Source organism: Anser cygnoides, chromosome 20 (genome assembly GCF_040182565.1).
Source record: "Anser cygnoides isolate HZ-2024a breed goose chromosome 20, Taihu_goose_T2T_genome, whole genome shotgun sequence".
NCBI lineage: Eukaryota > Metazoa > Chordata > Aves > Anseriformes > Anatidae > Anser > Anser cygnoides.
Genome location: NC_089892.1, coordinates 10,459,272 through 10,474,469, shown reverse-complemented (window position 1 = coordinate 10,474,469; position 15,198 = coordinate 10,459,272). Strand labels below are relative to the sequence as shown.

Genomic DNA, 15,198 nt, shown 5'->3' with positions numbered 1-15,198 from the left:
GGGTCTGCTTAGATCTTGAGTTTTAGGGGGCAATAAGAAAGAGGCCGTAGTTGGTACGTACACACTGCTTATCTTTCCCAGGTGTCTTCTAACCTGCCATGGCATCAAGGTGAAATCTGCTCTGTGGTTGTAAGACACCCCTTACCCTGCAAGCTAGACAATCCATGGCATTAAAATGCATACTGAGGCCCATGCATGCTTGTGCTGTCGGGATGGGAAGACAGCTGTGGGAGCCAGGCTGTTTCACCTCTCTGTCACTAGGAAAATGGAGATTTCGTGCTTTTTATTTAAGAACTGCCTGTGCCTGGCTGGGTTGAGAAGCACCTGAAATATAAACTGTTTATGATACAGAGCAGTTCACTGAAATCAGAAAGGTGTAGGAGGCTTGAGATTAAGGATATAAAAATAACTTGACTGAATTGTATCTGAGATACATTTAACCTTTCACTCTTTATTTCTCTCGTTGGTCACTATCAAATGCTTACAGGAGAGCATCTGAGGAGGGCAAGCATGTGGCAAGACCTCCCTGCAATAATTTTCCTAGCCTCCAGCAGTTTGTGGCTCACTGCCTTCTATCAGTTGCACTTGTATTTAATGGTTAGATTGGAGCGATGGAATTTTCCTCTGTGCATTTGTCCAGAGGATTATCTCCTCTTGTTTAACGTGTGAGGTCTGTTCTGAAGATATGGTGATGTACAGGTTGAAAATGCTGTTTTCTGGGCTTCTCAGGGATGGGCTGCTATTGAAGCCAGTTTCATTGTATTTCCATTATTGCAGCTCTTCAACTCACCAGCCTCCTCTGGAATCACAGTTGCTTTCACCAGAAATAGTTAAAGGTGAAAGTAAGAAATTTAATCTATTGATTAACTTCTGAACACAAATCGCAAAGCTTAAAGAAGGTTTCACAAAGGAAAGGGCAGGCTTTTGCCCAGCCTCATCTGCTCAGGCTGTTCAGGTATTTGTACCTTGAAATCTGCAAATAAGCAGCTGGAGGAGAGGTTAATTACCTCTGTTAGAGCAAACATTTCTTGTTGTTAATGAAGAATGGATTTACTTGATGTTTTTGTGATTGTTCTGACAAGCTTGCCAAGTCCACATTCAAACCAGAAATTGTTCAAGGGTTCGAGGACAAAAACAGAAAAGGCTGCTCTGTTTGAAGCCCTTTTCCCTGTTAACAGCACACTCTGAAGCCCAGCCCAGCAAAGCGTTTGCATTTTGAACTGAACAAAGCAATGCAAACCCTCTCTCCAAGTTCAGATCACAGCCGATGTACAAAACAGTTCATACAAAATAGATTATAAATCTTTTTAACAGTGGCTATTCTGAGTTATTTTTTGTTGTGTTGCAGCAGCTGCAGGCTGAGCAAGCATTGGGGCTCCTTTCACTAGGCACTAGCTCTGTCTATAACAACAGGGCAGATTTGCTGGCAATTCGTAGAAAATCCACCCAAAGGGCCAGGTATGAGCAAGGCTGCTTCTCTAACTGACGAGCTGAGCAAATCAACCCCAAATTCCCGGTGTCCTGAAGTTACAGGACTGCTCCTCCAGAGCAGCATCCCTGGCAGCGAGGGCTGCTGCAGGAGGCGGCTGCTGTGCAAGAGACACAGAGGAGCTTGGAGGATGCTTTTGTTAAGCCAACGTTATGCAAAAAGGCTCCAGCAGCGCTCCATGCTACAGAAGATGCTGATTGTGCTGCTCTAAAGCCTGCGAGCTTTTGCTGGTGAAGGTTATTGCTGAGTGCTCTTTGTGCAAAACCTTGTAGCCTAGCTTTTTTAGCCTACGGGGGTTTTTGAAATATCTCTGTTGTGATGGATTAGATAACACAGATTTTTCCTTTTTTTTTTTTTTTTTCTTTGGAGCGGTCAAAGTAAATGCTGTTTTTTGTCCTGCAGTCATTTTTCTTCTTGGTATTTTTAGAAATTGGCATCTCTCTAGTAGTACTCTTGGGGCTGAGAGAAGGGAAATTTCTAATGGGATGTGTTTTTTGGATCTAATGAAGCAGCAAAGAAATAAATGACTTTTCTTTTTGTTGCTCAAAATACAGAGGTGTATGAAAATCATCAGTCAGGTTAGTTGCTATATAGTGCCTCTTTATTTCTTCCATACCCGTGTTTAACCAGCAGAACAAAAATTAAACAATCAAAAAAAAAAAACCCAAACTTTCATGTTTTCAGATTGTTGTTTTTAATTGGAGAATGAATATTTCAAAGTATAAATATTTGACAAAGAAATATTCCGTTGTTGGAGGGAATATGACTATAGGAATGCGTAATGTAAAGCTTCCAATAACAAGCACTGCGTTACGAATCGCTGGGTAGGGTGCTGCAGCCATTTGCTGTCTCTGATTTGAGTGTGGTTGCAAGGCAGCTCGACTGGGTCTAAGCTGGGGTTTCTGAGCCTGCAGTCACAAGGTTCTGCCTACCTAATGCTGCTCTGGTTCTTGAGCTCTGGGAGATGCTATGAACTGCCTTGGCCAAGAACTCATGGCTTTATTCTCCTTCTGCCATACTAGTTTTTGGCCAGAGCAGTGCCAGGAGCTGCCTGTTGCAAGGGTAAGCCCTGCTTTGGGTCGGATCAAGCTGCGTCAGTCTGGATCCTGATACTCCTCCTGAACTGTTGCATCTGTTGCTTCAAAGAAGAAAGCTGTTCTCTGCTATCCTGGGGTTATGTCCAAGTCCATAGCCCTTGTAGGACTCAGTGCATGCTGAGGATGCCTTGGGGATGCTGTAGGAGTGACAAACGGCTGCGGAGGAGCCCGGGTGACGGCGTGCAACCACCCTGTGTAGCTAAGTGGGGGCGAGCACAATGCCCATGCATTGGGGACCGCACGCAGGACTCTGTGAAAGTCAGAGGGAGAGCATAATTAGTAGGTGCAGTGTTTTCTAAGTTACACTGCATCCTACACTGTTTTATTTTGTTCATATGCCAAATCTTCCTGTATATAACAACAGCTACAAGGAAAGATCCGTGCAAACAAACTCAAAATCTGAGATGAGTGGGCAAACATTGCCATGCTCAATTGGCACGAGGAGCAGGAAAGATATTAGGGGAAAAATAACTCCTGACCAGAGATCAGAAGAATAAACTGGTCCCAGTTCCCCAGGTGAACGGAGTTGTGGTTATTGTGGCTTAGCACAGGTTCAGGCACAACAAAATGTAATACAAGCTAAAGCAGCTTTAAAGAGCACAGTGCATCCTGAAGAAATAAGAAGTTAGTTACGTATTTCGCCCAAATGAAGGAGTGCACTTTGCCTTCCAAATGGGGTTGGTAAGCTACAGCAGAGAGCTTGCTTCGGGCATCGTCCAGGCTGCTGGTGCTGGCGTTCAGCATGGGCCTGCATGGTACTGCGCGGTGGTTCGCTGCTCTGAAACGGCCTCTTAAAAAACTTTATCAGCTGGTTTAGAAGGCTTTGTTCTGTAGGGTTCTGTGCTTGTAAAAACTAAATCAGATCACTTTTTCCTTTGTAAGCTAACCAAAGTGTTCCCAGTGACACCTAATGATAGGGTAAGGGGCAATGGGTACAAGCTGGAACACAGGAGGTGCCACTTCAATATGAGATGAAACTTTTTCACGGTGAGGGTGACAGAGCACTGGGACAGGCTGCCCGGGGGGGTTGTGGAGTCTCCTCTTCTGGAGACATTCAAAACCCTCTTGGATGTGATCCTGTGTGACCTGATCTAGGTGCTCCTCCTCCGGCAGGGGGATTGGACTAGATGGTCTTTCAAGGTCCTTCCAATCCCTAACATTCGGTGGTTCCCTCTGGTTGCCTTTCAGATACAATTCTGAATTTGAGGCTATTGACAAAAAGACAAAAATGTAGGTTGCTCTTTTGTTAAATCTTTAAAAAAAGAAAAAAAAGAAAAAGTTGTAGCAAGAGATACATAAAGAATCTATTTTCATGTAGTGCAATAGTCATGACAGTTTGTATCTACCATTTTGATCATAACATTTGAGGTGTTGAAGTTAACCCCAAATCAAACATTATTGTCTGTGAAGGTCAGATAAAAGGGTGCACACAAAATCCAGAAATGGCTATTGCTTGGAAACACACAGTTAAGGCACCAAACCGTCCTATTGCTGCCCTGTAAAAGCAGTGTCTGCTAACGCTTATGCAAATTGCATGTTAGTGGTTACCGGACCAGAACATTTCAAAACATGTATTTTTTTCTTTCTCTCTCCTTTACTGGACTCTGAGCTGGCCATGGTTTCTTAAAGGTTCCAAGTAATATATATATTTTTTTCTTCATCTCTTAAGTTTCTTAATAGGTCACCTTTAAATCTGAACTTCTGCTAGCTGTATTTTCTGTCTTTGGGATGAATCTCTGTTGGTGTGAGTTACGTATTTATTTCGTCTTTTAACTTATTTTTCTTTGTGTGTTCTTTTGCTTGTTTCACTGAAACTTTATAGATGAACACTGTAAAGGCAGTAAACAAAATTCTGGACTCCAGCTCTACTAGTTTAAAAAAAAAAAAAAATCATTTAATCATTTAATCTGTTCTGCTGCTTTTAGTTTTTGTCCTTGCAACAAATTCTCCCATACCCTTGCTGCTTTTTTATACTTGGGGACATTGAAAAGCCTTGGGATTATCCTGTTTTTTTGCAGTGATTTGCAACCGTTCTGCAACAAAGAACAAGATAGCCAGATAACAGAGATAATAGCTCAGTTTTCTTTTTGCCCATCATGTATGTTAGCTCTTGTTCTTCTGCTTGTAGGCTTTTACCTTGTCCCTCCCTTGCTGAAGTTGCCTTATTCCATGGGGTAACCTTAAAAAGTACTTTTACGGTTGAAACTCTTATTAGCTGGTTTGAAGCAGAGCTGTAGTAATGAACGTGCGTGAGAAGTTCCCCAAGAACTGCAGAATGCCTGCTCTGAAGAGAGGTGGTAGCGATGCCCCAAGGCTGCGCTTCCCATCGCTGTGCTGTAGGGAGCTGAAGCTGGGTCGGTGTCGGAGATGCCAGCGTTGGCCTTTTCCTGTTGGACAGGAGAGAAGTACAGAGTGGAGCAGAACTGTAGAGGCTCTGGCAGCCTTTCCAAAAGGCACTCCGTAAGTTCATTTCTCTTGGGAATGGTAGGTGGTAGCAGCTATTCTTGGAAGGCTGAGGGAGACGGTTAGCCATCAGCGTCTGCTATAAGGGCGTCTTTCGGTTATGAGAAAGGAGAATATTAGGAAATAACCATTAATTAGAAGGCTTTTGTTCATGTACAAGATGACTGCAAGCATTAATTGCAGGGAAAATGTAGAGGCTCAGCATTATAAAGATCATTTGCAGCAAGGATAGCCTGATGTTATGGCGGTGAGTTTCAAGAGACCTTTCTTCAGTATTAAATAATGGAATTTTGGCAGATTCGTCTTTCCCTGAATTATTTGCTCTAAGTACTGTCAGAGACTAAATCCCTGTTTTAAGTACACAATTAATTCTATTTAACTCTGAAGCTGTAGGTAGCATGTGCATAGTTAGGCTGGCACACTGTCCTCTGCCCATCAAAACCTAAAATGAGGATCTGAATGAAGGTAACAGCTTCATAGCTGCCTTTGTGTTGAGGCTTTTAGCTTCTCCTGATTTTTTTTTTTTTTTTGCTTATGTACTAGTTTTTAAGTCTGCTTTCTCTTTTGTTCTTGGCCATGTTTTCTCTGGGCAGATGCATAATGTATGTTTAAAAGCAGCTGGACATGACAATGTAGGCTAATCCTTCTTTAAATCATTGCTGGAGTAAAGCAAAGGCCAGCTGTTGATCACAGAGCCTTTAATAGATTGCAGTTTTAGAGGCTGTCTCATGCTGTTGGTCTCTAGCTGTGCACAATGCCATGTGGTCTGTTAAGCTGTTTGTTAAACTCTAGAGAAATGTGGAGGGATAAAATATTTCATATAAATGTTGCATCCAGTGAATCCTTATTCATTTGCAAAAGAGTTAATAGTCTTTTTTCTTTGTCTTCTATTGCATTTTAACTGAGTATGGTGTAACATATTCAGGCACCTGATTTTATTAGGATTTATCAAGCTTTGAGACCAATAGCATAGGTACAGGACTAATAATACAGAGGCCGTAGTGCTGCTTGAATTGTCAACTTAGTTTAGGTATTTTCATCATTTTAGCTTGTAGGTTAGTGTACACATGTAACATCGGAAATGGAGAGGAAAAAAATCCATGAAAGCTTAATTACAGTATGTGTGTGTTTAGAAAGGAGACGCTTGACAGTGCCTGCCCACTGCTGTGTAATATAATAGTATCTGTGGTGCTTTAGGAAACCCAATGGGATCTGTTTTACCTGGCTGGCACAGAGTGCCTGGAGCGGTACCTCCGTGCTGGCTACCAAGCAGCAGGTGAAGAGCACAACAACTCACTTGGGGAATGAAAAATAATTGACACTAATACATAGAAAGCGTGTTTAAAGCTCTTTCAAACGTGACTTAATTAAACTTGCTGCAATCCCAGAAAGTCACTTACGTGTTTTATAAGTGCTTACGGAGGTAGATTAAAGACGGTAAGAAAAGCTGTGTGATCCATAAATGAAAAGAATTGTGCAAGTGTTTACATCAATTCCTGCATTACAGAGTTATGATTTCCTTTCCAGGCAGGTGAATTGCAGGTACATTATGGGAAACTTTAAACATGCTGTGGTTTCAAATCAAAAAGGTGATGAAGAGGGAGATAACTACTAATATACTTGTTTATTTAAAATAAGTAATTAAGTTGTGCCATCCATGTGCATTTGTTAAGACCTGGGCCTATGTACACTGCTTTGGAACAAAGTTTGGGTTTATGGCTAGAAGGAAAGGGAAATAAATGTGCAGTCCTACATAGCCTTACTTCAAACTGGCTATGCAATTTGATGCTTTTTATTTGATATTTATGACACCACAAAGGGAGTCACTGCTTGTAGTTCTTGTAGCTGTATTCCTGTCCCATCGACAGCAAATGTACTGGCAATAGCAATGCTTCCAACATTTGCTGTGGGATCTGGAACACAACCTCTCTCAGATACGCATGTGAATAACATTAATATGGGGTCTTAAATATATTTACCTTTGACTTTTTTTTTTTAGGTTATGAATTCAGTGTTTAAGACTATTCTGGACTTGACGTATCCAATAACCTCTATGTTTTCTGGAGCGGCTTTTAACAGTAGCATCAACAACATCTTCAAAGATAAGCAGATAGAGGTAGGTTGTTTACCCACTTTATGTACAGTGGATGACTTCACTGTATTCTGTTGTAACAAATTTCTTTCTGCCTTTCTTCCACTCTAGTATTATGATAGGGCTGTGGGGTGCTTGAAAATGTTTAAACTGAATATACTGTTACATGAATATGGGAGGGAGGATATTCTTTCATTTTGGTGGATGTAGAAAAATACAGGTGGAATAGATTATCTTTAGCTACTTTTGCTCCGTTTGACAAAGGGATCCAGTTGTCTGAGAGCAGAAGTTAGAATTGTGTCACTGAAGTAAAATTGCCGAGATTGTTATATCATTTTTATGCAAGTTGGGTCTAAGAGACACAACCAAAAGAAGGTCTTTAAGAGGGTCTCAACATTATTTTTTTTTTAAGATTGAGTGTTTGTGAACAGCCTATTGAAAACTGAAATAACATCAAAGTTTTCTGTTTTGCATATGGTGACTGTGATCGCTAAATGTTGTATGATATACCTGATCTGATAGCCACTATCCTCTGTTCCCCAGCAATAGCAATTTATGAAGTAAATTATCAGTGGTTGTCTTTCACCAAGCTTAGAGAAGGTTTGAGTAGTCTCACAGCCTTACATCATTTGCAGTTTTAGCCACATTATTCCTGTGTTTGGAATCCTTGTGATAAAAGATTCATAAATATATTTAAAATACAGTGATAACTTGCTGCATAATCCAAAACATTCCCTACTTAAATGCAAGGATGAAAGTAAGTGATTAATCATCACATGGGGCTTAAAATAGCATTTTCCTCTGTGGATGGTGCTGGGAACAAGCAGGTTTTAAAGTGATAAGGCCTTCTGAGACTGGAATTATTTTTGTTTTGTTAGCTGGACAGCACCAACCACACTTACTCCTTCAGTTGTGCGTATCCCTTCCTGAAGCATTCCAGCTTCTATATTTGGCTTCAGCAGTGCCTGATAAGAAAACACGACTGTTGAATGACTAACACAGCTCCTTTCTCCTTGATTTGGTGTAGCTGGGGAGCTGCCTTTGTGCAAAGCACTGAGACCCGGGCAGTCTGGGTAGATTACCCAAGCAGACCCTGGTACCCAGGTAGACCCTGGCTTCTCCCAGTTAACTTGGTGTGACTCGTGGAATGTTGCAGTGTGAGCTTGCAGGAAAATGCCGAGGAAAGCTCTGAGAAGTGACAGAAGGAGGAAGGTCTCCTCTGACCTTGGGTAGCCCTTTCTTCCCATGGCTTACTGGTTTATGATCTCTGCTGTTGATTTCAGCAGTGCCTTGTACTTGCCTTTAAGATGCAGCAGACTTCTTTCCTACACTACGATTTTTATGTAGCGCAGCTGTAATTGTATGATCTGTTCTGACCTTCTGGTCACAGGAAGGAAACTTTGTCCATGAGAAATCCCGTTCTGAGGCATACAACAGCAGCAGCTGTGGGAGTGCGGGGTATCACAGGCTAAAACCCTTCAGTCTGTGACTGAGGATGTCTTTGAGCTGGAAGACTTCCATCAGATAAATAAGGAGAAATGTTGTGTGGCCCTGGAAGGAAGGAGGCATTTACTCTTAATTGCAATTTGTACTGTCAGTATGGGTTAGCCAGGCATGTCAGCAGACAGACGGAAACTGAAAGCTGCCCAAGTGTAAAAAGTAACTTATAAAGTGACAAAAGCATTAAGCCATGAAGAAATCTTTTCTAAAAGCATTATTTCAGGACATCCCAACTTCAAATTTTTGATTTTTTTTCTCAGCAGTTGGGGTGTTTTTGGAGTAGGGTGGGTAGCAATGATTTCCAGCTGCGAATGCACATAGCAAGGGTTGGTTCCAGCCTTACAAACACAGGTGCTGTTTGGATGCCTGGCAGCTACCGCTCCATCCTGGCAGTATTCCTGTTAAACTTAGCAGAACCTGAGCACTTCTGCCCGTGGGGCTAGGCTGGGGACTGGCCAACTGTTATAAAAGCTTAAAATTAAGAGGAACTGGAACAGGTTATCCTTTTTACTTGCCCTGGCTGTGAGGTGTCACTGCTGCACTTCTCATGTGTGCCCTCGTCCCTCTTTTGCATCGCAGCTAGGGAGTGTAGCCGCTTACGTTGAACTGTTATTTCTGTCATCGAAAGGGAGGTTTCCATTTTCTCCAAAACTTGCTCTCGAGCAGCTCTTGTCACGTAGGTGTCTCCAGAATCCCAGCAGTGTTGTTTGTGGGGTAGCCCTGGTTACCAGCAACCCCCGTGATTGCTGCTACAGATTTCAGCCAAAGGCGCTCCAAGAGAAGAAATCAGCCTACGTGAGTCCTTTAAGGAAAGCACACAAAAAACCAGGGCAGGGCGCTTGGAAGATATTTCCTGAAAAATACAGTTACTGTTCCTCTGAAACTACCCATCCTACTGGATGAAGGACGCTCTACGTCTGATAAGAGCATTTCCTGACCTCTGCAGAGAAATGCCGTTTGCTCCTTGCCTGCCAGTTACAGAAGCATCATGTCCACCCAGACAACAAGAACCATCCTTCCGTATAGACACAGAAGCTTCAGTTTGTACTTGGAGAACCACAAGCTTTCTTGCCTCAGTTCAGAGCCTTAGCTTTTCAGCTCTTAGCAGATGACACTGCAGTGCTCCTCTGGAAGGAGCTGGGGGTGCCAGATCAGAGTACGTATCAGAACTGGCACAGGTTGCTCAGAGAGGTTGTGGAGTCTCCTCCTTGGAGATCTTCTAAAGCTACCTGAACGTGGTCCTGGGCACCCTGCTGGAGCAGGGGTTGGACCAGAGGGACGCAGAGGTGCCTTCCAACCTCAGCCATGCTGTGATCCTGTGATATCCCAGGAGAGCACCAGGAATTTTATCCCTCATGCCAGAAACACAAAGTGCTCTTGCAGGTCATCTCAGCTGGAGTTTCTGGTGTGAGGAATCTGAAAAGAAAGCTTTCGTAAATCTTATTTTGGGCTTGAATAACATTCTCTCTTGAAAACAAATGAAACTATGTATGAAATGCCATCTTTATGAGTGTATAATAGGTTGTGGCTTGGTTTCCTTCATGCATGAATATGCAAGGAAGCGTAGCTTAGGCTTCTTTCCCTGTTCCTGTATTTTTGCTTAAAATGTGGTTGATGCACCGAGATCTGTGATCATCAGAATATCTTTAGTGCAGAGAGGCACCCCTAATACTCCTGTAGTCACACTTTATTCGTCCGCCCCTCCTGTGGCATTTATACCAGATGGATTGTAATACTTGTGCAGCATCTGTTAGTCCTCCTCAATTCCACCATCTTTGCAGAGCTGCTTAAGAGATTAAACTCACTAGGAGGAGGAGGAGAAGAAGAAAAAAAAAAAAAAGGAAAAAAAACACTTTGGCAGTTCACAATTTCCTGTTGAACAGCACAAAAAAACTTGCACCAGAAGTGCTAAAGGGGGAGTACTTCTCAGCTTGTGCTGACAGCTGTAGTCCAAAGCCTTGCTTGGCTCATCTGAGCTGTGCCAGGGAAGGTTCGGATGCCTTACCCTGTGAAAAGCATATGAGGCTGGATGGATGGGAAGGTAAGTTTACCTCTTCAGCCTAGATTCAGCTTTGTATGATTGACGGAGAACTATCAGCTGTTGTTCTCTCGGCATAAGTGATGTTTGTTCAAACAAGTCCTCCTCCTTTACCTTTGCAGGCTGCCCTTTTACTAGGCACCACAGAGACTTTCCAAAACTGTCCTCTCTCCAACAAGCTTCTGTGCAGTTGGGAAGCCGCCTCCCATTCCATTTTTCCAGCTAGTGGGGTGTGAGTACAGGCACTGAGACACAAGGGAGAACTCCCCCACGCAGGAACAGGGCTGCTTGGTTTTGTCTAGCTTCTGTTGAACAAGCTAGCCAAGTCCTTTAAAAGTCTGTTCTTTTTGTGTATTATCCTGCTTATTAGGTAGGTTATGTACCACATTCCTCACTGCTATTTTACCCTGCAGTATCTCAAGCAACTTTTGGGGTCGTCTTGAAAATCAGCCTTGCAGGATGTTCCTGTAAATAATCACAGAATCACAGAATCGTCTAGGTTGGAAGAGACCTCCAAGATCATCTAGTCCAACCTCTGTCCTAACACTAACAAGACCTCCACTAAGCCATATCACTAAGCTCTACATCTAAACATCTTTTAAAGACCTCCAGGGATGGTGACTCAACCACCTCCCTGGGCAGCCCATTCCAATGCCTAACAACCCTTTCAGTAAAGAAGTTCTTCCTAACATCCAACCTAAGCCTCCCCTGGCACAACTTTAGCCCATTCCCCCTCGTCCTGTCACCAGGCACGTGGGAGAACAGACCAGCCCCCACCTCTCTACAGCCTCCTTTCAGGCAGTTGCAGAGAGCAATGAGGTCTCCCCTGAGCTTCCTCTTCTCCAGGCTAAACAACCCCAGCTCCCTCAGCTGCTCCTCGTAAGACTTGTTCTCCAGACCCCTCACCAGCTTCGTTGCCCTTCTCTGGACTCTCTCGAGCACCTCCATGTCCTTCTTGTAGCGAGGGGCCCAAAACTGAACACAGTACTCGAGGTGCGGCCTCACCAGAGCCGAGTACAGGGGGACAATCACCTCCCTAGACCTGCTGGCCACACTGCTTCTTATACAAGCCAGGATGCTGTTGGCCTTCTTGGCCACCTGAGCACACTGCTGGCTCATATTCAGCTGCCTATCAACCAATACTCCCAGGTCCTTCTCCGCCAGGCAGCTTTCCAGCCACTCTTCTCCCAGCCTGTAGCGCTGCTTGGGGTTGTTACGCCCCAGATGCAGGACCCGGCACTTGGCCTTGTTGAACTTCGTACAGTTGGCCTCAGCCCATCGCTCCAGCCTGTCCAGATCCTCCTGCAGAGCCTTCCTTCCTCGAGCAGATAATGCTGCAAAGCTTTGTGTTGTTGTCTTTGACTCTTGGCAGCTTTGGGTCCCAGCAGCATTGCTCTGTATCTCCTGCTGAAACGATTTCATCACCATACGGTACAAGGTGAAAGTCATTTACCGTGGAAGAACATTGCTCAAAGAGGGTCAAAACTCATGTTCTTCCCTCGTTTTGTCTTGGGCTCTGGCATTTCAGGAAGTGAAGCAAGGGTGGAAGAAAAAAAAAAAAAAACAACAAACAAACCAAACCCAAAAAACTTCATCTTAAAGAACAGCAGATATCAGAAAAGATAAACTCCTAGTATGAGGTTTCTGTTATGTGCTGTATGATGTACAGTCTTCTGGAACAAGTGTTTTTTGCTATTAAAGTAATTATTTTTCTGCCTTGGTTCTGCCTGAGGTATTTGCATAAGAAACAAATTTATAAACTTAAACCCAAAGCTGATGGATTTTTCTCCACTTGTGTCTACAGCTCTGTCGAGATGCAGAGGTTGTCACTGGCTTCTGTATTAGGCACAGGTTTTAGTTTAAGTGCAAGGTTACAGATTTGGTAAAATGAGGCCCTCCTCTGTTGCAGGATCTGTGGATTCCTTACTTCACCATTACGACCGACATCACTGCCTCAACAATGAGGGTCCACACCGACGGTAAGTGTGCAGGCAGCCTCCTGCAGCACGTCTTAAACAGGGACGTGAGACTGAAGTGCCACCCCTTGTTCCTGCGGTTTTCATCCTCTTTCAGTTTGTCTTTTCTTTTGTTTCCCCCTCCTCTGTTATTTGCTGAGCACCGAACTGTGGCTGTACACATAACAAGGAGCAGAGCTGTGGGGAAGAAATTAACTGAGACGCTGGATTCACTGTTTAGAGAGCAAATGGCTCCGTTGGCACCGTTCTGTTCCCTTAAAGCATTCTGTGAAGTGCAGGTGTCTTAACCATAAATCAGAACTAATGCAATAAACGCATTTTAAGTTTCAAATTCCCTATAAATGAAGATGTATTCCCAATAAAGAGACTCCTGTGGCTGAAGCAGAAGCTCGGTTAGGTTGTCATTTGTGTCCAGGCCTCTGTGTTTCTCTGGTGGAAAACTGTAATTCGCCTTACAGTGACTGAACAGAGGAGAAAGATCTGAGCTGTCTGCTCTGCTTTCTTGATGTGGTGGCAGCCCTGTGGGATACTTGCTTTAGCTTTTGTCTGGCTATTTGGGGTAATGGTGCAGTGACTCAGGCTTCAGTGAAAATGGCACAAGCCTTTGGGCTGCCGCAGATATTTCTGTGGGCAGGTGAAACCTTTGCTGCCATGCCTCTGTTACCTTCTGAGTTGGCTGTCCACCAGGTAGGGCTATCCATTCCTGCAGCCAGGGTGGGGCTCGCAGAACCCTTAAGCTGCTGCTGCTGACCCCGCGGTGTTGTTGTCTTAGGACAACCAAGGGAGCTAAAACAAGCAGAAAAAGATTAACCTTTCTTAGAGGTTGTTTTCTAGTTCTACAGCAGGTCAAGCAAGATGTAGATGAAGAAACTCACTCCACCCATTTGCTTGTCCCTGCTTCCTGCGAACACTTGCAGTAGAACCTGTGAGCAGGAATTGCTCCGACCAAAATGGGTTCAGGCAAAAAACCTCTCCTGAAATCTTAAGTTCCAGGAATGCAGCACGAATGTGAGGGAGTGGGCAGGTGATGCAAAGGGTGGCTGGAGTCAGAGAGGGACGAGAGCAGCCCTGACTTGGATCACAAGCTGCCCTAGAAGCCCCCTTAATGCAATTAAAATCCTAACCACTGCAGCTGCTAAACAGGTTGCTAACTCAGGTGTGTGCCAAAGTGCACAGGGTGCTGGGTAACAGTGTGAATAACGCAACAAGTCAGCATTTTTCTCCTGTAGAAGTTCCAACTCGACTAAAACTATTAATAATAAAAAACAAGCTTGCCAGTATTGACCTATGCTAAGCAGAAGGAGTGTTTAGGTTACAGTTATAAAAAGAACCGTTACATGTTTTTAAAAAGAACAGAAAAAAAGTCAATTCCCAGTTTGCTGGAAAGAGGGGCTTGTTTGAAACATCAAGTAGGTAACTAATGAGAACTGAGCCAACACTACAGTTCTTACTTATTTTGGATATTTTGAAGATTGACTTCTTAAACAAGATTGCTAACTTCTTAAACAAGATTACTAGCATCTTTGGAACTACGGTGTCATCCAAATTCAGCTGTTGCAAATGTTACAAGGAGAAAAATCAGTAAATAAGACCCTTGAAGCAGAATGGTTTCAAAGAAACAGATCCAATCAATTTCTACTTGATTAAACTTTGTTTCTAACAGCTTAAAAGATTTTAACTTCCTTCATTACAGTACTGTTAACAGAAATGTCCTCAGAAGAGATAAGATCGCCATCGTGTACTTGCACTAGTTCTATAAGTGAAAATGTTTGCTTATTGCAGAGCAGGGAAAGCAGAATTTCTGGGCTTCTGCAATCAGTATTTTTCATGTTCAGCTCCTGCTAAACTCCTGCTAAAAGTCTGTTTTCTGTGGATCTTTGTAGAGCATAATGGCTTTAGCTGCACTTCAATCTGCTTATTTCTTCTATTCCTTTGTCCCCAGGAGAAGCCTTTTCCTTGCCGTATCAGTGTAAGCTCAACAACACACTAAAGATGATCCCTGCAGTCAGGCATATGCTGAAATCTCCTTAAAGGCAATGAATATGAGACATGTGCTTAAAACTGTTTCCTAAGGCCTTTGCCTGACTGTAGGTCTGAATGGCCTTTTTTTTTTTCCCCTAGCCAGGATTATGGTATAGAAAATAATAAACTGCTTTAATAACTTTCTAATAGTATTCTCAGGAGAACCTCTATCTCCCGGTTACTGTAACGAGTGTGAAAGCCTACCCCATCGCTGTGGCAGTGCGTTAATGCTGTTGCCATTCGCCCCTCCTTGTTCCTGCAGGCTCTCTGTGGAGGTACATCCGTGCCAGCATGTCTCTCTCCGGGTACATGCCTCCGCTCTGTGACCCGAAGGATGGGCATCTCCTGATGGATGGAGGTTATATCAACAACCTTCCCGGTAGGTGTACGGATCGGGTGGGAAGAAGTTACTGAGAATACATCCTGTCATACAGTCTGCAGAACTTTGCCCTCATGATTATTTTCCAAAAAAAGAAACAAGGAGAAACATTGCAGATGCCTTTAATCTCATGATGGCTACC

General features: G+C 43.5%; 1 protein-coding gene across 4 annotated transcripts in view; it reads left to right on the top strand.

Moving 5' to 3' along the window:
- The window catches only part of PNPLA7 (patatin like phospholipase domain containing 7), a 129,398-nt gene that overhangs the window by 94,744 nt on the left and 19,456 nt on the right, over positions 1-15,198 (top strand). For all 4 annotated transcript variants that reach the window (XM_048056282.2, XM_066980521.1, XM_048056286.2 and 1 more), the window contains 3 exons: positions 7,049-7,165; positions 12,589-12,658; positions 14,940-15,056. In XM_048056282.2, coding sequence (XP_047912239.2) covers positions 7,049-7,165; positions 12,589-12,658; positions 14,940-15,056 — 304 coding nt within the window. The remainder of the gene's footprint in view (positions 1-7,048; positions 7,166-12,588; positions 12,659-14,939; positions 15,057-15,198) is intronic.